Below are 22,938 nucleotides of genomic sequence, written 5' to 3'. Positions count from 1 at the left end.
TTTCAGAGCTCAACACAAAATGCCAACATGGGACCCCTTGTTAAAAAAAAATCATTAAGAATTTCAAAGATGGCCACAGAAAAGCACTCAACCAAGTGCTGAGCCCTTCTGAGAGGGGGCCCTGTGATCACACAGATCTCATGCCCTGGGAGCTGCCATGCCTGGAGACCCCCGGTTAAGGGTTAAATGGGATCCTGCAGGGGCGTCTGGGTGGCTCCGTCAGTTGGGCACCAACTTTGGCTCAGGTCATGATCTCGTCGTCCATGAGTTTGAGCCCCACGTCGGGCTCTGTGCTGACAGCTCAAAGCCTAGACCCTGCTTCGGATTCTGTGTCTCCCTTTCTGTCTGCCCCTCACCTCTTCACACTCTGTCTCTCTCTCCTTCAAAAATAAATAAACATTTTGAAAAAATTTAAAATGGGATCCTGCAGAGCACTTAGCACAAAGGTCTCCATGGACACTGGGAGCTGCTGCATGAGTTGTCGGGCCTTGCCACAGGCTGGGCAGGGGCTAGTCCTAAATTAGTCTGCAGGCTTCCTGCAGCAGGAAGGACTGATGGCCGGCTGCTCATGTCTCTAAGGGCTCTCTGCCTGAGAATTCCAACAGACTTCATAATGAAAGTTACTCTTTACTAAATCCTTGGCTATTGCAAAATTCAGTCCACAAGATTCCAAATCCTGTGGCCATAGGAACTCTGAAGAATCCACACAGCCTAACAGGACCTCTGAAGGCAGAAACACATGACCAAACCCACACAGCAAAGGAACTCCCAGGCTGGTTTTTATCTAAGACACGTTCAAGAAGAGTGTTCACAGGGGAATTACTATCAGAACAAACCAGACAGTCAGCTTCTGCTCGTGTGACAGCACATTCCACCTCGAGTCTGAACAAACAACACCACATATGTCCCCTGGCGGCCTATTTCACCATCCCACCTTCTGCTCATGCTTGGTCTCCTGTAGTACCTCCAGTTCTTGAGCAGAACAACAGTGAAGCAGGTGGCCTGGCCCCAAGGACAATTGTGGGCAGACAGGGGGAGAGGTGACAGAGGGAGGTAAGAAAGACAGCCAAGGAACCACCAGAACAAAAGAAGGCGCTTTCTCTGTTTCTACTGTAAACCAGGGTGCTCACAGATTTGAGAGTTGGTCTCTTGAATATTCTATACCAGGTCTGCTCAGCCACAGCACTGTTTAACATTGAGTGCTGGATAGTTCTTCCTCATGATGGTGATCATTGCAAGGTGTCACTGTAAGATGTTCAGCAGTATCCCTGGTCTCTACTCAGATATGCCAGTAGCACTCCACAGTTGTGACAGCCAAAAACATCTCCAAACAATGCCAACTGTCCTCTAGCAGACAGAATCAGCCATGACTGAGAACCACTTCACTCTATGATCCTCAGTGTACTTTGAGGAAGCCAAAGGGCATTAAGATTAGTGGGGAAGAATAACCTGGACTGCCACTTGCAATCCTGTCCTCCACCCTTCCCTCTGTGCTCCAGAACAGGGTGACCTATCTGAGGTGATGGGCATGATATGTGCCTCCCTAAACCTTTCTCTGACCTCTGACCACTGGTGTTTAAGGGCTTAAGCTTGAATACAGCAGGCTGACCAAAGAAAGGAACCAAGCTCTGTGTCTCCCTCTGTGTCCTTGTCACTTGTGCTCCTTCCCAAGGCTCTGTACCCCAGTCACTCACATAACGTACCTTTCATTCCCTCATCGGCAGCTATTTCCAGGGCACCTGCAGGTGCCAGGCACTGTTTTAAGCCCTTAGGAAGCATCAGTGAACAAAATTTCCTGCTTTTGTGGAAACAGACAAGAGCAGTAAACATAATAAAAGGCAAATTATATTGTTTGTTACAAGGTGAGAAGGACATCTGGCAGAAGGAGATGGGGAGTGCCTGGGGGAGTAGAGGCTGAGGGGATTTCAATTTTAAATAAGACATTAGGACAGGTTCATCTGAGCTAAGTCCTGAAGAGGAGGGCAGTAGTCACGCAGACCCCTGGGGACAGTGTTGCAGAAAGACAGAACAGCCTGGGAGCTCAGAGGTCACAGGAGACAGTGGCAGCCAGGGCAGAGGGCAGAATGGAAGGAGGAAGGCATGAAGGGGAGGAGTTGGTAGGCCATCTGGAGGACTTTGACTCTTTTTCGAGGAGAATAATGTGATTTGGCTCATGTAAGATTTTTTTTAAGTTTATTGATTTATTTTGAGAGAGAGAAAGTCCAAGTCATGGAGGGGCAGAGAGAAAGGAAGACAGAGAGAATCCCAAGCAGGCTCTGCTCTGTCAGTGTGGAGCCTAACACAGGGCTCAAACCCATGAACCATGATGAGATCATCACCTGAGCTGAAGTCAGATGCTTAACCAACTGAGCCATCCAGGTGCCCCTGGCTCACATAAATTTTGAACAATCTCTCCAGCTGCTATTCTGAGAAGCAGGGACACGAGGTATAAATATAAAGCAACTGCAGAAATCTATGTTAAAAACAGTGGTTCAGGCCACCAAAGGGGCAGCAGATGTGATGAAAAGTCTATGAAGGGTTATCTTGTAAGGGGACATGAGCCTCCTACTCTTGCTTAATGCTGAGGTAATGCTGCCTAACCTAATACAAGACATCTCTGGATTTGAAGTTTATATAGTTTATTAGAGAGAGCTACGATTCAACAAATACGTGTTTGAAGTTAAAATAAATACACAAAAAACTCCTAAGTAAAATGCCTGAAACATGCTTTTTAGATGAGCTCATCCAATTGCTAGGCATGTATCTGACACTTAGTAAATGCTTAATAAATGTTTATTCAATGAGTAAATATATAATACATCCTATACTGTGTGAATAATTACCCTATTTCTTTAGACATAATCATTTACAACCACTATATCCAAGTATTTTATTACCATTGATGTAATTCATTTTGGTTGCCTTAAGAGTTATTTTTGGCTTTTTTGTTATCGCTGTAAGTCATTTAAGCTTCATTATTTTATGCATATAATAAATTTGTTTTAAAAATGATCAAACTCAAAATGCATTGTTAAGTTTAAAGTGAGATAGGAGTTAGAGCCTGAATCCTACAATTAGCTGAATGCCAAGGACTCTGACCTCACTGTATTCATCCATAAGGTGAGAGCTCTACACTCTGAAATCCAAGGTCTCTACCAGCTTGCAAATTCCCGAATTTTTCACTGAAAAACATTTAGGGGTTCCACTATCCCATATATCTGAGGTTCCTTGGGGCAGGTTGCACTTGGAATTGTGGAATTCAGAAAATTTGGGGTTTTGGACTCATGTAATACATCCAATGGGGTCTGGGGCAGCACCTTGAAATCAAATATTTCTGTAGTAATGTGTAAAAATATTCACACATATGAAGACAAAGAGCCTCATTTAAGTTCGGGTCAAGTTTCACTGCTAAATTAGTTATTAAAAATATTTTAGAGAAAAAAAGAATGAAGTTAGACCCTTGGCCTACACCATATACAAAAATTAACTCAAGGGACACCTGGGTGGCTCAGCCAGTTAAGCATCTGACTTTAGTTCAGGTCATGAACTCACGGTTAGTAAGTTCCAGCCCTACCCCTGGTGAGCTTGAGTCCTGCCTGGTTCGGGTGAGCACAAGCACTGCTTCAGGTAAGCATGAGCCCCATGTACGGTGAACCCTGCATCTCTCTCTCCCTTTCTTTCTCCCTCTCTCTCTCTCTCTCTGCCCCTTGTGAGATTCTTTTTCTCCCTGTCTCTGCTCCTCACTCACTCCCTCTCTCTCTCTTTCCAAGAAAAAAAAATTAATTCAAAATGGATCAAAGATCTAAACATAAAAGCTAAAACCATAAAATATTGTAAGAAAATATGGGGGGGGGGGACTTCATGATACAGTATCTTTGGCAATGACTGTTTGGATAAGCATAGGTAACAAAAAAAAATTGGGCATCAAAATAAAAAAAACTTTTGTGCATCACAGAACATAATCAACATAGTGAAAAGGCAATTTATGGCATGGGAAAAAATATTTGCAAACCATGTATCTAATAAAGAGAGAATATCTAGAATATATAAAGAACTCTTAAGATATGACAACAAAACACTAAACAACCTGATTTTAATATGGGTAAAAGACTTGAACAGAAATTTCCAATGAAGACATATAAAGGGCCAACAGGCTTATCAAAAAATGCTCAACATCATTAATCATTGGGAAATGCATATCAAACCCAAGATGACATAACACTTCATACATATTAGAATGGCTGCTAGTAAAAAAAATAATATTTGGCAAGGATGTAGAGAAATTGGAATTCTGTGCCATGTTAGTGGGAATGTAAAATAGTGCAGCTGCTATGGAAAACAGTATGGCAGTTTCTCAAAAAAATTAAAAATAGAAATACCATACGATTCAATAATTCTACTTCTATCTAGATCTATCTATCTACATATTCAAAGGAACTGAATGTAAGGTCTCAAAGAAATATTTATGCATCTATGTTCATTGCCGCATTATTTACAATAGCCAAAAGGTGGAAGCAAGTATCCTTCACAGATGAATGAATAAACAAAATGTAGTATATACAAAAGAGTATTAATCAGCTTTAGGAAATTCTGGCACATGATACAACATGTAAAGATATGTTGCTAAGAGAAAACATGCTAAGAGAAGTCAGTCAGTCAAAAAAGAGAAAATCCTGTATGACTTCATTTATATGAGGTAATTAAAACAGGCAAATTCATAGAGATGGTAAGTAGAACGGTGGCTGCCAGAGGCCAAGAGAAGAGGGGAAAAGAGAGTTACTGTTTAATGGGTATGAAATTTCAGTTTAAGAAGATGAAAATGTCTGGTGATGATGGTCATGATGGTTGTACTACAGTGTGAATGGACTTAAATGATGCCACTGATTATATCCACTTAGAAATGGCTAAAGTGGAAGACTTCTGGGGAAGATGGTGGAGTGGGAAGATCCTAAGCTCACTTCAACCCACAGATATCACTAGATAATACCTACATCAGTGTAAGGAACCCAGAAAAGGACCCAGAGATTGGCAGAACAAACTTTCCTCAGCTAAATATACAGAAGAGATCACACCAAAGAGGAGAGGAGGAGCAGAGATGTGGTTGGAAGCTAAATGGACCCACAAGACTGTCCATGGAAGGAAGGGATACTGCAGGAACAGAAAACAGAAAAACAGACTCTGACACCAGGGAGCCCACTGAGAGAAGATCAATCACCATAACATTTGTCTTCGAAAACCAGAGGAGCCAAATTTTGTGAGTTCTTACAATCAGTAGGTCCTAAAACCTGGAACTTTAAAAATCAGCAGGCTTGGCTCTGGGAGAGCCAGGAGGATGAGAGGAAACTGAGTCCCCACCCTTAAAGAGCACAACAAACAGCCCTGTGGAGATATAGCATAAAAGGAGCAGTTTGAAGAATGCCAGTGGTATACAGGAAGGAAATTTGCTTACTAATCTCAGAGCATGCAGGAGGGGCAAGGATCATTGGGCGACTTCTCCAGGAACACAGGCACTATTTCTTACATCCATCCCCAAACTAGACACATGGACACCTGCAGGAACCAGAACAGCACGAACATTTCTACCTACCTTGCTTAATACTGCATCCTACCCTTGTGTTCCCTTGTGGATATTACCCCTCCAGAAAGGCCTCAGCTCCAGGTTCCCTTCCACAGTAGACCCAAGCAGACCTTGCTAACACCACGCACTCCACCCCCATGTTCTTCTGCAGTTCACTGCTACCGCATCTCTGGTAAATGCCTGGTCTGACTGAACTCAAGCCCAAGAAGGATCCAGACAGGACCACTAACAACATATGGGACAAACACTGCTTATAACAGGCAAAGAGACCTAATGCAGATTACAAAAATGAAAGCAAAAGTGGCTCAGCCCCAACAGCAGGGCACATGCAACAACATGGGAGACACCCTTGAAGTGCCAGGTTCTGGAAAACAGGGGACATTAAACTTCAGGGTACTAAGGACCTCTTCTAAGGCCACCACTTTCAAGGACAGGAGAAATAGCTGGCTTGCCTAACACAGAGAAGAAGATAAAGAGAGTTAGACAAAATGAGGACACAAAGAAGTGCCAAATGAAAGAACAGAACAAAATCACAGCAAAAGAGCTAAATGAAATGGAGATAAGTAATATGCCTGATATAGAATTTAAAGTAAATGTCACAAAGATACTCACTGGACTTGAGAAAAGAATGGAGGACCTCAGTGAGACCCTTAAAGACACAAAAACAAAAAAAGAACCAATCAGAGGTGAAGAACTCAATAACTAAATTAAAAATACACTAGACGAAATAAATAGCAGACTAGAGGAGGCAGAAGAATAGATCAGTAATCTGGAGGACAAAGTAATGGAAAGCAAGCAAGCTGAATGGGAGAAAGAAAGAAATAATAAAAAATGAAAATAGTGTTAGGGAACTCAGTGACACCATCAAGCATAATAGCATTTGCATTATAGGTATCCCAGACAGAGAAGAGAGAGAAAAGGGGACAGAAAATTTATTTGAAGAAATAATAGGTGAAACCATCCTGAATTTGGAGAAAGAAACAGAAATCCAGATCCAGGAGGCACAGAGAGGCCCTGACAAAATCACACACAACAAGGAGGTCCACACCAAGACACACTGTAATTAAAATGGTGAAAAGCAGTCATAAAGAGAGAGTTTTAAAAGCAGAAAGAGAAGGGTGCCTGGGTGGCTCAGTTGGTTGGTTTTGGCTCAGGCCATCATCCTAGGGTTATGGGATTAAGCCCTGTGTTGGGCTCTGTGCTGGGTATGCAGCCTGCTTAAGATCTCTAGATCTCTCAATCTCTCTCTCTCCCTCTCCCCTCCTTTTCCCCTTTCACTGCTTGCACTCCCTCTCTCTAAAATAAAAAAAGAAAGCAGAAAGAGAAAATAAAAGTTACATACAAGGGAAACTCCATAAGACTATAAGCTAACTTTTCAGCAGAAACTTTGCAGACCAGAAGAGAGTGGCATGATATAATCAAAGTGCTGAAAAACAAACAAACAAAAAAACAAAACAAAACAAAAAAAACACCTAAAGCCAAAAATATCCTATCCAGCAAAGCTATCATTCAAAATGGAGAGAGTTGGGGTGCCTGGGCCACTCAATTGGTCAAGCATTTGGCTACAGCTCAGGTCATGACTTGCATTTCCTGAGTTCAAGCCCTGCGTCAGTCTCTGGGCTGACAGCTCAGAATCTGGAGATTGTTTCAGATTCTGTGTCTCCATCTCTCTCTGCCCCTCACCTGTTCACACTGTCTCTCTCTCTGTCTCTCTCAAAAATAAATAAACAATTTTTTTTTTAAATGAAGGAGAAGGTTAAAAGAACTTACAACCACTAAACCAGTGCTACAGAAAATGTTAAAAGGGACTGATTGGAAAGACCATAAGCAGTAGTGCAAAGAGTAGGAAACACAAAAGGAGTAAAATTAAGCATATCTATAAAAATTCAGTCAAGAGATTCACAAAATAAAAGGATATAAAGCATGAAACAATACACCTAAAACCTGAGGAGAGGACAGGAGTAAATAATGGATTCAAATTTCAGTAACTACCAACTTAATATAGATTGCTCTATGCACAAGATGCTATGTACAAGATGCTATGTAACCACAAATCAAAAACCACTAATAGATATGCAAAAAACAAAGAGAAAGGAATCCAAGTATATCAGTAAAGAAAGCCAAAAAACTGAGACAAAAGAACAATAGAAGAAAGGAACAGAGAAGAATTACTAAAACCACCATAAAATAAGCAATAAAATGGCATTATGTACATACGTATCAGTAATTACTTTGAACATAAATGGACTAAACACTGCAATCAAAAGACATAGGGTGATGGAATGGATAAAAAACAAGACCTATCTATATACTGCCTACAAAAGACTTGTTTCAAACTAAAAGCAACATGCAGATTGAAAGGGAAGGGACAGAAAAGCATTTATCATACAAATGGGAGTAAAAAGAAAGCTGGGGTAGCAAAACTTACATTGGACAAAATAGACTTTAAAACAAAGACTATAAGGGGTGCCTGGGTGGCTCAGTCAGTTAATCATCTGACTTTGGCTCAGGTCATGACTTCATGGTTCATGGGTTTGAGTCCTGTGTCAGGTTCTGTGCTGACAGCCTGGAGCCTGGAGCCTGCTTCAAATTCTGTGTCTCCCTCTCTCTCTGCCTCTTCTCTGCTCATGCTCTCTCTCTCAAAAATAAAAATGAACATTAAAAAATTTTTTTAAAACAAAGACTGTAACAAGAGACAAAGATGACACTATATAGTCATTAAGGGCACAATCCCAAAAGAAAACATAACAATTGTAAATATTTATGCACCCAACATAGAAGCACCCAAATACATACAGCAGCTAATAATAAACAAAAAAGAAATAATCAATAGTAATACAGTTACAGTAGGGGACTTTAACATACCACTTACATCAATGGACGCATCATTCAAACAGAAAATCAACAAGGAAACAGTGGCTTTGAATGACACATTGGGCAAGATAGACCTAACAGATAATATTCAGAACATTCCAACTTAAAACAGAATACACATTCTCTTGAAGTTCACATGGAACATTCTCCAGAATAGATCACTTATTAGGCCACAAAACAACTCTCAACAAATTAAAAAACAACAAAGTCATAGTATGCATCTTTTCTGACCACAACTCTATGAAACTAGAAATAAACCACAAGAAAAAAATCTAGAAAGAACACAAATACAGGGAGGTCAAATAACATGCTAGTAAACAATGAATGGGTGAACCAAGAAATCAAAGAGAAAATCAAAATGACATGGAAATGAATGAAAATGAAAACATATAGGTCCAAAATCTTTGGGATGCTTCAAAAGCTATTCTAAGAAAGAAGTTTATAGCATTCCAGGTCTACCCAAAAAGCAAAAAAACCCAAAAAAACAAAAAAACCAATCTCAATAAACAACCTAACCTTTCACTTAAAGGAGCTAGAAAAAGAACAACAAACAAAACTCCAAACCAGTAGAAGGAAGAAAATAATAAAGACTAAACCAGAAATAAATGAAACAGACTAAAAAACCAATAGAACAGATCAAGAAACCAGGAGCTGGTTCCTTGAAAAGAGCAACAATATTTATTAACTTTTAGTCAGTCTCACCTCCCCACTCACCAAAAAAGATAGAGAGGACTCAAATAAAAATCTTTTCAAGTTGGGCAGTACATAGTGGATTTCTGTTACAACATTTTTAAAGTGTGACAGGTGGGGCACCTGGGTGGTTCAGTTCATCGAGTGTTCAACTTCGGCTCAGGTCATGATCTCAGGGCTTATGAGTTCAAGCCCCACATTGGGCTTGCTGGTGTCAGCACAGAGCCTGCTTCAGATCTTCAGTTCCCCTCTCTCTGCCCTTCCCCCACTTATACTGTCTCAAAAATAAATAAAACGTTTAAAAAAGTAGTGAAGGCTTTATAAAGGATGCATATTTTTTAAAAAAGTGTTTTACTGTTTATAGTAAGGAGAAGTAAAAAAAGAGATGTATTAAAATCAATTTGGGGGTGCCCGGGTGGCTCAGTTGGTTAAGAGTCCAACTTCAGCTCAGGTCATGATCTCATGGCTCGCGAGTTCAAGCCTCACGTAGGGCTCTGTGCTGACAGCTCAGAGCCTGAAGGCTGCTTCTGATTTTCTGTCTCTCTCTCTCTCTCAAAACTAAATAAACATTAAAATAAGTAAATAAATAAAATAAAATAAATTTAAAGTAAAATATTGAGAAAATAAGAGTATTGGTAGTAAGCAGTGATTGTAAAAATCAAGAAGGTGGCAGGAAAGTGGCTGCCATTTGAGGAATGGCACAACTTCTCAAGGCTCCCTTGGGTTCAAACTGCAGCATGGTCTTTAAGATCCTTTGAAAGCACAGTCCATTACTCCCATGGAAATAGGGATCTTGTCTCACTGGTCATCCATCTACAAATGCATGCATGCCTGTCTGTCTCCTGATAAACTGTAAGCCCAGGCACCATAGGCCACATTTATGATGTACAGGCACACTTCCTGTCTACCATGGACCACCTCTATCTGCTTTGACCTTGGCAAGGACATGTATGTAGGAATGTGTTGAGAGTGAAAAAAATGCAGGCTGTTCCTGACCATCTTCCTCTGACTCCAGGGACAGGAGTTGGCCATGCAATCAATATAAACCCCCTCTTACCTGGATGCACATTGTGCACTGGCTTGTGAACTCTCCTTTGAGACCCTTAAGTCAGGGACTCAGTATCAGGTAAAAAAGTACAACACGGTAAGTATGACTTCTGCTATGATATCCACTTTAAAATCTATCTTTTAATTTTGTGATATAGTTTCTGGATGAGCTGGATAAAGTGCCAAAAAGGAATCATCATTGCTGGTTTATGCTCCCCAACATCTAGCCAGTTTATGGTCAATAATCCCACCTAGTAAATTAACTCATCTCTTGTCTAAGTACATGATTTTCTCTCCATTTACCTTGAAATATATACCAAGAAGTTTCATGATTCAAAGTCAAACGTTTTTGGCTGCTTTACCAATATTTTTTACATTGCTCTTATGGATGCTTGCTTGCTCATATCTGTTTTAAGTATTTTTCTGAATAAAGTTATACTGGCTCATGCACTATGGCAGAGAACTAAAGGGCCTCAACTGTCTCCTTGTCAATGCAGTGAAGTGGACACTACATTTTACAACTTGGTATGGTGACCCCTGTACCTGGTATTCAGAAATGCATCCAAACATGATCCCGAGCTTCCATAAGAAAATAACAATCCAATCTCCAGATTAGCTTTTTGTATTTAAAAGATATTTTAGGAAACTGGACTCTGAGTACATATAGGAAGTACAAGATCCAGCTCACTTCTGTACTGCATAATTTTTAAGAAAGGTTTGGTTGACAACAATATTATTCAAGGAGGATGGCCTAAAGAATAGGTAGTATTCTTCTCTCAGTCCTCTGGAATCTACCTCAGGTCAGGAGAGAGCTCTGAGCACCACCAGACCACTTGGCCTTTGAAGAAACCTCTGTGGCCACACTGCTGTCAGCCTGCATCAAGGGGCTTTGTGGAAAAGAACCTGATGAGTAATGGCTCACTTCAGGCCTTTCGAGGACTTGGGTCTCCTGTCACAGAACACTCTCTAGGAAGATCCTTGGGAAATTTCTCTCTCATTTCAGCACTGGGAGAAATTCACCTTCACCTGAGCAGTGAGTCAGTTTTCATCTTGTGGACAGCATAAGTCACGGTACTGAGCAACCCCTCCCTCAGCGATGGCTGGAGGAGCCAAGAGCAGCGTCTGGGGCCCCTCTGCAGCAAATAGTAGAGCCCCCCCTCCACGTACTTAGTGTACCGACATCGCCTAGGACTTCATCTTATCTTTTCTGTTTACATTTCCACTTTAAATTCTCTCAAACCCCAATTCTTTGCCTGTAAGGATGAGATTATAATATGATGAGAATTTAAATAGATGTATATAAACTGCTTTGTATTGCCTGGTACCTATGATGAAAATTTATTTTTTTTAAAGTTTTTTTTTTAATTTTTTTTAACATTTATTTATTTTTGAGACAGAGAGAGACAGAGCATGAATGGGAGAGGGGCAGAGAGAGAGGGAGACACAGAATCCGAAGCAAGCTCCAGGCTCTGAGCCATCAGCCCAGAGCCCGACGCGGGGCTCAAACCCACGGACCGTGAGATCGTGACCTGAGCTGAAGTCGGAGGCTTAACCGACTGAGCCACCCAGGCGCCCCCTTATGATGAAAATTTAAATAGATGTATATAAACTGTTTTGTATTGCCTGGTACACATACTCAGTATATTGTAATAATAGCTAATATTTATTGAGGGCTGTCTTCCATGACTTACTCTAAGCACTCTGTACATGTTTTTAATCCTCATACAACTCTACGTGGCTGTTGCTAGTAATTATCCTCATCTTAGAGAGGAGGAAACTGAGACCCAGAGATTTTTAAACACTTGACTCAAATCTATCATAGGCAAAACTTGGATTTGAATCCAGGTCCCCAGCCCTGATCCCAAGTTAACTTCTACTACTCTGATAGCTACTACTTTAAAGCTAATTTTTTGGTCTTGTTTTACCTAGCAATTATTTATTTACTTATTTTCAGAGGCTGGATGCAGTCTCATTTAGGGTCACCAACTTGTCCAGAATTTCCCAGTTTTATAATTCAAAGTCTCATTTCCCAAGATACCACTCGGTGGTTTTCTCATTATGTTATTGATCTTTGTAGGAGGACCACTGCTAGTACACACAGATACCTTCATGCAAATGAGAAAGAAGGGGTATCCATTTGTTTTTAACACACTTTTGATCGTGTATGCAATCCATTTATGTAAACTACCTTAAATCCTTTCCGGAATAAGATGGGTACAGAAACAAATATAAATACAGAACTTCACATTGTATTTAACACTTTTAGAGTTATGGGTAATTATTACCACATGCATTACCTTTATATCCTTGTTCTGTCTCCCTGAGATCAATTTTGGTTATTGGTTTGAAATCAGTATCCCATAATCGAATACACCCATCTCGTCCACCAGTGGCAAAGCCTTCTTCACAAGCATACATGCTAAAGATTCCAGCCTGTTGAGTAAGGCAGATTATACTCAATACTTGACGGATTCTAAGTAGTCATTATAGTTGGAGCTTCATGATTAAAAAAAAAAAAAGCAAAAACAAAAACATTTTTAAAAACCCTTGTTCTCGGGGCACCTGGATGGCTCAGTCGGTTGAGTGTCCAACTTCGGCTCAGGTCATGATCTCACAGTCTGTGGGTTCGAGCCCCGCGTCGGGCTCTGTGCTGACAGCTCAGAGCCTGGAGCCTGCTTCTGATCCTGTGTCTCCCTCTCTCTCTGCCCCTCCCCTGCTCTCACTTTGTCTCACTCCGTCTCTCAAAAATAAATAAATGTAAAAAAACAAACAAACAAAAAACCTTGTTCTCTATTGCAATCCTGACAATAGAACAAGTAGCCATTTATAATATCCTTCATTTTGGCTAGAGTAAAAATTAATCATGACTACCACCAAAGCAAATCAGTTCAAATGCTCCTTTACCATTACTAAACTGATGGCAATTTGAAAAAAATATTATTCACTAATTCCTTGGTTAAAGTAGATATGAAGATCAAACTCCTTTAGGTGACAACTGATCCTTATAAAGAAAAGACAACAATAGAGGTGTTTCATATAAATCACTTCTCAAAATAATCAGGCAAAGATATCTGAGCTAGGAACAGAAACACTTTTACTGGTACACAGGTGCCTGAAATGCATCTCAATGAGTTCAAGAAGGCAACACCTGAGCCTAATTGAAAGCAAATTACATTTGTGTTAATTTGTTAAGAATTATATGAAGATGCTTTTTTTTTTTTCACACCTGAAATAGTCCCATAACTTAAAGATGTTTCTCCATAGGAAAATATTTTATCTGGTCTATTGAGAAGTGCTGTAAGAATATACTGTTGACATAAGATCCAGTGTGAAGAGAAATGAGGTTACTAAGGCAGCTGCTTTTATGCATGGGGACAAATGCTGACCTCTGAATGGTTTCAAGATTGGTTTCATAATTAGTGAAGCCAAGAAAATTGGTTCAACATACAAGCCAATGAAAGATCTAAAATTTTACAGCTCTTTTGCTAAGACGTGCTTAAACTTTTCTTTATTTAAGAGTAATGGGGACCAATTTGAGGTCAGGACCTAAGCTACAGGTCTGGTGAGTTTCTAAAAATTGTTTACCAAATTTCCATTTACTATAATAGGCTTTAGCTTTCACATCTCCCCATTCTTCTGGGCATTTCCATTTTATCATCTATAGATACAGCAGTGTAACCATTATTATAGGTGTCAAAAGAGAGCAGAATGGTCAGAAGTAAAGTTTGCCCATGTTCTTACAGAGCAGATCATCAAAAAAGAAGTGTGTCAATGGTTTCTGTTTGCATTTTAAGAACTTGTGATTTGGATTTAGAGGTTACTTACTCAGAGTGCGGAAAATCTACCCTTACTAACAAATGTAAAAACAAGAGTTGTCTACATATGGGCCACAGGCCAGCAGCAAAGGCATCATCTCAGACTTACTGAATCAGAATGTGCATTTTTAACAAGATCCCCAGGAAATTCACAGGTACATTAAAATTTGAGAAGTACTGATCTATAAGATAAAACTGGTGATGAAACAGTCCTGTTCTTCTAGATGTGGATGAATAACACTAATCAACCAATCAATGACTGAAGTGAAGGTTAATTAAATTGAGCTTTTGAACTATTTCTTTTAAGGTGAACAAGAATAGCTATAATTGGGAAAATCTTTGATGAAGGTTTAGGTAGTTTTCAGCAGAGTTCTGCTGATTTTAATACAACAGGAAAACACACTTATTTGTGATATCAACTTATTTAATAATAACCAAATTTCCACATGGACATACTCACACTGTGTGCTCCTTGAATGGTGCGGACTAAATTGAGCCCTTTCCAGACATAGATGTCGCCATTTAAAGCACCAGAATAGGTGATGTCATCTTTGGCACATGCAAGGCAAAGGATGGTCTGAAGATCCCCTGTTTTGCCAAATATCCCTCTTTTTGCAGTCAGGGCATTTCCACAGAGTGTCCAAAACTGGAAAGTGATTAAAATACATAGATCCAAAAATAATGTATTCATCCTGATGCATCACATCATTGGTATTTGCTTACATTTCAGTACGTTTCACATAATTTGCTATAGCTGAACTAGGCACATGTAATTTAAGTTGTTCTGCGGCAACCAATGGAATCGCAAAACCTTTTAGCCAACTACTAGCAGCATAATAAACACTTTTAGCAGTGTTATTAAAACTTTCCAAGCTCCAAAATTTCCAAACTTTGCTAATTGTTTAATGATGATTAAATACAAAAGCTCAATGTTCTCAGAGTTGGAATAAAGTGGGTGAATCATCATGTCTTTAATTTTTGGTCAAATTACAAAAGCAGTATAGGTTCATTGTAGAGGAGTTTAGAAATAAAGAGAAGTATAAAGAGGAAAAATGAAGTATCTACAGCCTCCTGTTAACACGTGGATGTATCTTCCAGATGTTTTTTTGGTGTGTGTGCATGTGTGTGTATGTATGTATTTGGATATCATGTGTTTCTAACCTGAAATGTTATATATCTTCACTGTAGAAATCTTACTCAAAAGCTTTCTGAGTTATCTTCCCATATAGCCAAATAACTAAGCTTTTCAATTTTCACTGAATAATTTATCATGTGGAAGACCATAAGCATAAAGCTTGAGCCACTTTATAGAAAGCAACAAGTAGACTTCTGTGGCTATACAGAAATTAACTGTTTTGTTTTGGCATAGTTTTTAAAATGTATGAACTGGTATAACTTTACTGCTAAGTATACAGCCCCTCAACATTTATAAAGGCTCTTTACATTTATTTGATCTTCATAATACTCTTGAGAACAGGCTAAAGCAGCTATTCCTATCAGCCCCACCTGGAAGTGAGGGAAAGGGGGCCTAAGTGGTTTGTTGAAGGTAAGGATTCAATGGGGGTTATACATGAGAAAATACTGAGGTCTTGATATTTGCTTTGAGAAATTTCAATCATTTTTAAAAATTTATTTTGAGAGAATGAGAGAGAGAGGAGAGAGAGAGCAGGAAAGGGACAAAAAGAGAGGAGAGAGTGAATCCCAAGCAGGCTCTGCATTGTCAGTGCAAACCCCAACTCCAGGCTCAAACTTACAAACTGTGAAATCATGACCTGAGCTGAAACCAAGAGTCAGATGCTTAACCAGCTGAGCCACCTGGGCACCCCTGCCTTGAGAAGTTTGAATCTAATGAAGATACATATAAAACCAGAAATAATTTCAAAGCAGCATATTTAGACTACATACAAGTGCCAAGAAAATTCAGAGAGAACCATGTTGAATTAACTGGAACAAGCAAAGCTAGGATTTGGATCAGTGGTGAGAAACAAGGTGCATCTGGGATTAGGAGAGCAGGATCAGGCAAGTCCAGGTGACAAATGTGTGAGGAAAAATCAGTGACAAGCCAAATATTTTGTGCCTTAGGAGAGGAAAAATGGTGGCCCTCTTAGTTAAGTATTGAGGGAAGGAGTTCTGGGCTGACTGTACTACCTTGGAGGTGCAGGACTCTGGCAGCTATGGAGGTGACGGCCTTTATGGAGGATGAGAGGCAGGTGTGCAACCACTTGAGACAATATAGAATTCTTCTCTCATTGGGGCGCCTGGGTGGCTCAGTCGGTTGGGCGGCCGACTTCGACTCAGGTCAAGATCTCGCGGTCCGTGAGTTCGAGCCCCGCATCGGGCTCTGTGCTGACTGCTCAGAGCCTGGAGCCTGTTTCAGATTCTGTGTCTCCCTCTCTCTGACCCTCCCCCGTTCATGCTCTGTCCCTCTCTGTCTCAAAAATAAATAAATGTTAAAAAAAAAAAAAAAAAAGAATTCTTCTCTCATTAAGGAGCAATTCTTCTCTCTTCTGTCAACTCCAGTGATTTGTTTCTTGGGTATTTACTATTTCTATGAAAAGGTACTCAAGTATAATACGGAAAGAACAAAAAGATTTGGGGAAAAGAGGAGTATGTATAAGCTTTGGGAAAACATTTAAGTATTAGCTTTGAACCTGAACAGGGGTGCCTGAGCAGCTCAGTTGGTTGGGCGTCAGACTTTGGCTCAGGTCATGATCTTGCGGTTCCTGAGTTTGAGCCCAGCATCGGGCTATCTTCTGTCAGCACAGAGCCCACTTTGAATCCTCTGACCCGTCCCCCTCTCTGCCCCTCCCCTGCTTGTAATTGCTCTCTCTCTCAAAATTAAATAAACTTAAAAAAAAAATAATTTTGAACCTGAACAAACTATTAAATGTAAACACCTACTGGTAGTATAAACATGCCAAAACCCAAAGGCAGATGTTTCCTTTTCTCACCATACACGAAGATTAAAAGGACAATAATTTTAAAATCATTATTCCTAAAGAAGGGTAATTACTTTGCAGTTATTATTTCTCTAACTCTAGAATGTGCACCTCTGATCTGAGTTACTGAAATATTCTAATGAAAAACCACAAAGCATAAAGAGACCATTATTCTCAGACACAAAGGTTTCTAATGAAATCACCCAGTCAGACGGAACAAGGCCAACATGAAACATTCCAAATAATCAAATGACTCTCTAAAAAGGCACATATAGATGTAACACCAGGATAGGTATGAGAGTTTTTGTAGAAATGGCAAATCTCTGAATTCTCGGTTCCTGAAAGCGCTTCCTGTTTGGAAAACAGTGACAATTTTGGATAGCAACGTACCAGCAAATCCACATCAAAAGAACAGATGTAGTTTATCTTTCCCAGTCTCCATTCCCAGATTGTAATGCAAATTTTGTTAGAACTGGCAGATACCTTGGAGTTCATTTGGCCCTAGGTAATCTCCAAAGTCCCTTCTGTCTGTGACTAGAGACTAGAGAAGGATCAACAATATCCACAAACCTGGTAGGCTCATTTGCTGTAAAACCAACCAAGCATGACAATGATCAACTGCTACTGTTTTCAAGCTTTCATTTCAGATAATTGTTATTTGCCTGTCTGCCAACACTGGGGATTTGCAAAAACACAAAGGATTTCACCCTAGCTACAAAAATGTCACATAACAATATTTTCTTGGAGTACATCAAAGATTTTGCATTCAGCTTGTGACTGGAATCTTTAATTTGCTGTTAAGTAGGTTTTTGCAGGGCCGGGGGGGGGGGGGGTGGGTGGGGTGAAGTGGGGATCATGGAATTGCTTGTAGAAAATAAAGAAGCCTGTAGAAAATAAAGAAGAAAATAAAGAAGCTTGTTGGAAGCCTGCTAAAATTTGTTATGGATTTCTTTCTTTTTAAAATATTTTTTTACGTTTTTACTTATTTTTGAGAAAGAGCGCAAGCACTTGTGCACAAGGCGGGGAGGAGCAGAGAGACGGAGACACAGAATCTGAAGCAGAATCCAAGCTCAGAGCTGTCAGTGCAGAGCCTGATGTGGGGCTTGAACTCACGAACCTCAAGATCATGACCAGAGCCGAAGTCGGATGCTTAATTGACTGAGTCACTCAGGTGCCCCTGTTGTGGATTTCTTTCTAAACAAAATTAATAAAGATGGGTAGACGGGCATTGGGAGATTATTCTATTTGAGGTAAAAATACTTAATTTTGCTTAGAAAAAAAAAAGTGCCTGTCTGCTAAAACAATTTATTGTTTATTATAAATTATTAACAATTTATTTTTCTAAATGTTTATTTTTTGAGAGAGACAGAGTGCAAGTGGGGGAGGGGCAGAGAGAGTGAGACAGAATCAGAAACAGGCTCCAGGCTCTGAGCTGTCAGCACAAATCCCAACGTGGGGCTAGAAATTACAAACCGTGAGATCATGACCTGAGCCGAAGTCAGACACTCAACCGACTAAGCCACCCAGGTGCCCCCATAATTAACAAATTTAATGGGATAAACAGCTCTTAGTGTTTTCAAATGAAGCTCCTGGGTTTTATATGTCTTTGTTTTTGGAATTAACTGATTAGAAGAGTTAACCAAGGATGAAAACAAACAGGGAAGAAGCTGGAGAATTCCATCAGTTAAGCAGCTAATCTATTTTTTTAATATTTTGTTTTTTGGGGGAAAATCAGGCCAAAATAGATTATTGAAGAAATAATTTCCAATGGAAAGACCTCTACACAGGGAGCCAGAGACTGAGTTTAAATCTTATCTGTACCACCATTTTTGTGATCCCAGAAGATGGGAAAAGAAATTAACATTGTGCCCCTACTGGTTTCACACACTGTGTAATGTAACTCTTAACACACTCCTAAAGTAGTGATCCACAACCCCCTGGTTTCATGGGGGTGTTTTTTGGGAGAGAAATTCAGCCTCAGGGAGATTGAACAGCTTTCCCAGAGACAAGCAGGAGATACAAAGAGGATTCCAAGTCAAATAACCGCCTAGGTCTTGGCTTCCTCACTGTAGAATATGCAGACTGGATGATGGCCCTGTGATCAGAGTCCTAGACTTCCATAAAGCCACCATCACCTGATGGAAACCAGTCTCATCATGAACTCACATAATTCTTTGCTTGTGGGTAAAAGAACAATTCAGTGCCTTTGCCATTTGTCAGACAGATTAGAAATTCATGTTGATGGGTATATATCTTTGATTAATAAAAATTATAAAGGAAATTATTGGTAGGACACTTGATACCTTTGAATAATAGAACCTATACGCTTATCTTTTTTTCTTCTGTTTTTTTTCATTACTTTTTTCTGATTTTGGAAAAATATGTGTTATTGTAAAATAATTTTAAAAATAAAGAGACAATTTAATCATAAACTCCATAGCCAGTGTTAACTGCTTAACATTTTTTGGTATCTTTCCAATTTATTTCCTATACAAAAATATACTTTACTTCTAAAGTAAAAAGAAAAAAATCAAAAAAAAAAAATTACCTCACCTAGTAGACTGTAAATAAATCTTGAATATTTCCTAATAACATTAAATAATCATCTAAACCATGACTTATAATGATTGTACAGTATTTCTTCCTATGGATCTACCATATTGTATTTAACCACCTGGGGGCAGTTTGGTGGCTTCAGGCCTTCTTTAGTCTGGTTTTATTTGCTGTTGGTAAGTTATTCAGCAATGAACCTATTCTGGTTCACACTCCTAATAATTTCCTTGAGATAAATTCCAAGATATGAAAATATGAGCGGTGTTCTCTTCACAGCAGCACATATACTAATACTGAAAAAAAAATCACTACCTCAAAGGATATTAACATTTTTTTAAATTAAAAAAAAATTTTTTAATGTTACTCTTTTTAGAGAGAGTGAGAGAGACAGAGCACGAGTGGGGGAGGGGCAGAGAGAGAGGGAGACACAGAATCTGAAGCAGGCTCTAGGCTCTGAGCCATCAGCACAGAGGCAGAGGTGGGGCTCGAACCCCCGGAAACCAGGAGATTGTGACCTGGGCCAGAGTCGGAGGCTTAACTCACTGAGCCACCCAGGCACCCCAGGATACTAACATTTCTAAAGCTATTGATAGATATTATCAAATTTCTGGACTTAAAGACTAGAAATACTCATTTATAGTACTCATTTACATCTCCCCCAGCAAGGTTTGACAGTGTTCAGTCACTAAATCTTTGTCAGCACTGGATACACTTTAATCTTAATTCTGATAGATTAAACATTGTTATTCAAAAATTGTTATTCCTAACTAAGAAGATTTAGCATTTTCATCTATCTGTTAGCCAACGTTTCCATTTTTGTCAATTATACACGTCCTTTCTCCGTTGTACAGGTTTGCTGAAGGTCTTTACATTTCAAGAACAAACCAAAATTCTATCTAACACGCTTGTGGCTTACACTTTGCTCATGTGTGGTTTATCTCTCTTGTTTCTTAGCAGTTGGGGGCAGGTAGACAGAAAGTTTTAATGTTTATATAATTGAATCTATAATATTATCTTTATGGTTTCTTTGCTTCTACATTCAGAAAGGCCTTTCACCCACTTGAGAGCAGTTAAACATTTATTTAGATATTCATATAATTATTTTATAGTTTTTTAAACACTTAACTCTTTAATTCATAAAGAATTTATTTTAATGTATGGTATGAAGTAATGATATATAACTTTTTTCTCCCAAATAGATAACAAACTGTCCTAGGGCCCACTGGTCAAGATACTATTATATTCTAAATTGTTATACATATTAACCTCTATTTCTCAGCTTTGTTTTTTTTTTGGGGGGGGGGGTATTGTTATTTATCCTTATCCCAATCTGATACATTTTAATTATTTTAGTTTCATAATATGCTTTAGTAAATACAGTATTTTCCTCTTCATTATCCTTTTTTTATTCAAGTTCTTGGTTATTCTCATTCTTTTATCCATCTAGACTAACTCAGAATAATTTAAAAGGAAATGTCAGATAACAATAACAAAACTTCTTGAGATTTTAACTGAAATTGCACTGAATATAATTGAAGTGATGTGTTTAATTTTTAGACTTCACGTCCAGAACCAAGGTTGTCTCTCCATTTGTTCAAGCCTTTTGTATTCCTCTGTGAAGTTTTGTAATATTCTTTAAGCAAGTCTTGCATATCTCTTGTTATATTTATTTCTGGACATCTGATCATCTGTCCCTTTCTAACAATTAAGTCAGAACAATGGGAAGGATCATAAAAAACGAGACTGAAAAAAGAACAAAAGAACAGGGAAACAGGAGGAGTTGGTTGGGGAAATAATACAGATACCTATTCCGTTCATACAAAAATGCAGCAATTTGGTACTAGCAGAGATCCACACATGCTGTAGTCAAGCAAGTAATCCTCACACTCTTTCAATTATGAACTTTAATCTCTATTGTGTACAAATCTGTAGACAGAAGATTCTGGGTCACATCCCAGGGTCCAGAGGAAATTTCTGCTATGTTGGAGCAAAGAAAGTTAATGGTGTTAACCGTGCTACCCATTTAACAAAGTAGAAAGAAGCAAATAGCTAAAGGTAGGTCCTGGGCTACCTGTGGTATTTGAAGCTGTGTAGTCTAGGGGAAGACAGAGGCATTTAAAAATCAATGGCTCAGGTAGGCTCGTACTGTGTATCCCTCTATTTTTATGTCCAACCCAACGCTGTTCCTTCTAAAATAACTTCTCAACATGACAGAAAATGTTTTGATATGCAGTATGTGTAAACATTCATCAAAATGTAAAAACTTAATTTACAATATTAAAATCAGAACTGTTTTAAAGCATGCAATCCTTGAAATACTAGGAGTATTTGATTTAGCATTTGATTAACACAAAGTTTTCTTTTCAGCTGCCTGCTGGGCACTTCACCTGATGGTCCTTACACTGTAGTTCTGAAAGAGAGCCCCCTCAGCTGATGCTAGCTTGCTTCAAGATCAATGCAGTAAAAGGCTCCAAATTTTAGAAAAATAGAGCCATTCCTCAACATCAAATTATATATATATATAAACACCTTAAATTCTTCTCATAAAAGTTACCAAAAAATTTTTTTTTAAATAACTACTTTACCTTTATATGTTTTACTCCACAGCTAACCACTCTGTTTGGCTGATATGGATCCCAGGAAATATCAAAAATCTGTTTAAAAGAATTAAAAATTACTCTGTTGGTAATATATGTGTTTTTGCCTTCTTTCAGCTATCAGTTCAACTGCCAAGACTCTATCCAAAATTTAGAATACACTGTTACTTGCATGGACTGAAAAATGGGCGATTTGGCTCTGGGGTTGGTTCAGGAATTGCTAACACATATTTTGTTGCCTATCTACTTACCTTAGACCTGAATAAAGAAATAATAATTAACCACAATCAGTGAGACAAACTGGTGTCATATTTTTAACATGGTTCATCCAGGGTAAACAAATTGGAATGCTTTAGAATAATTTTTTGATCCAATTTTTCTATACCTGTACACAATGCTAGTAACATACTTTGACATAGCTTTACAATAAAAATCAAGAGAAGTATGAAGTGTTTTATTTTGAGTAGGAAAATGTTTAACAGTCAAATGCAATTCAATGTGGCCAACACTTTCTTGTAATCATGGGCAGGGGCATTTATTTGGCACCTAAATTAGCCCACCAAAAATAGTCCTTTAGCCTCTCATTTTAATCTGACCCAAAATACTATTCTATTTTGCATTCCCCAAGGAACTGAAAACATATCCATTAACACTACTGAATGTTCTTTAAGGAAAGCTACTAGACGGTTTGCAGGCAGTTCTTTTTCCATTTTTGGAACAAGGAAGAGAAGACTGTCAACCTTGAGGGTCAGATCACCTGTGGCAAAGTACATATTTCACCAGCCAAACTGAAAGATTCGTATCTAGTGGCTCTGAAATTTGGTCCATGCAGCTGCATTTTTAAA

The 22,938-nt window shown here is 39.0% G+C and overlaps 1 protein-coding gene across 1 annotated transcript in view; it reads right to left on the bottom strand.

Moving 5' to 3' along the window:
• The window catches only part of EML6 (EMAP like 6), a 277,088-nt gene that overhangs the window by 131,261 nt on the left and 122,889 nt on the right, over window positions 1-22,938 (bottom strand). Inside the window, exons 4-6 of the mRNA XM_042932287.1 lie at window positions 22,082-22,150; window positions 14,465-14,650; window positions 12,487-12,622 (exon numbers count right to left, since the gene is read on the bottom strand). Coding sequence (XP_042788221.1) covers window positions 12,487-12,622; window positions 14,465-14,650; window positions 22,082-22,150 — 391 coding nt within the window. The remainder of the gene's footprint in view (window positions 1-12,486; window positions 12,623-14,464; window positions 14,651-22,081; window positions 22,151-22,938) is intronic.

The sequence above is a fragment of the Panthera leo genome, chromosome A3, assembly GCF_018350215.1.
Source record: "Panthera leo isolate Ple1 chromosome A3, P.leo_Ple1_pat1.1, whole genome shotgun sequence".
NCBI lineage: Eukaryota > Metazoa > Chordata > Mammalia > Carnivora > Felidae > Panthera > Panthera leo.
The sequence above is the reverse complement of the archived record's forward strand: the minus strand, read 5'-3'. Positions and strand labels throughout refer to the sequence as shown.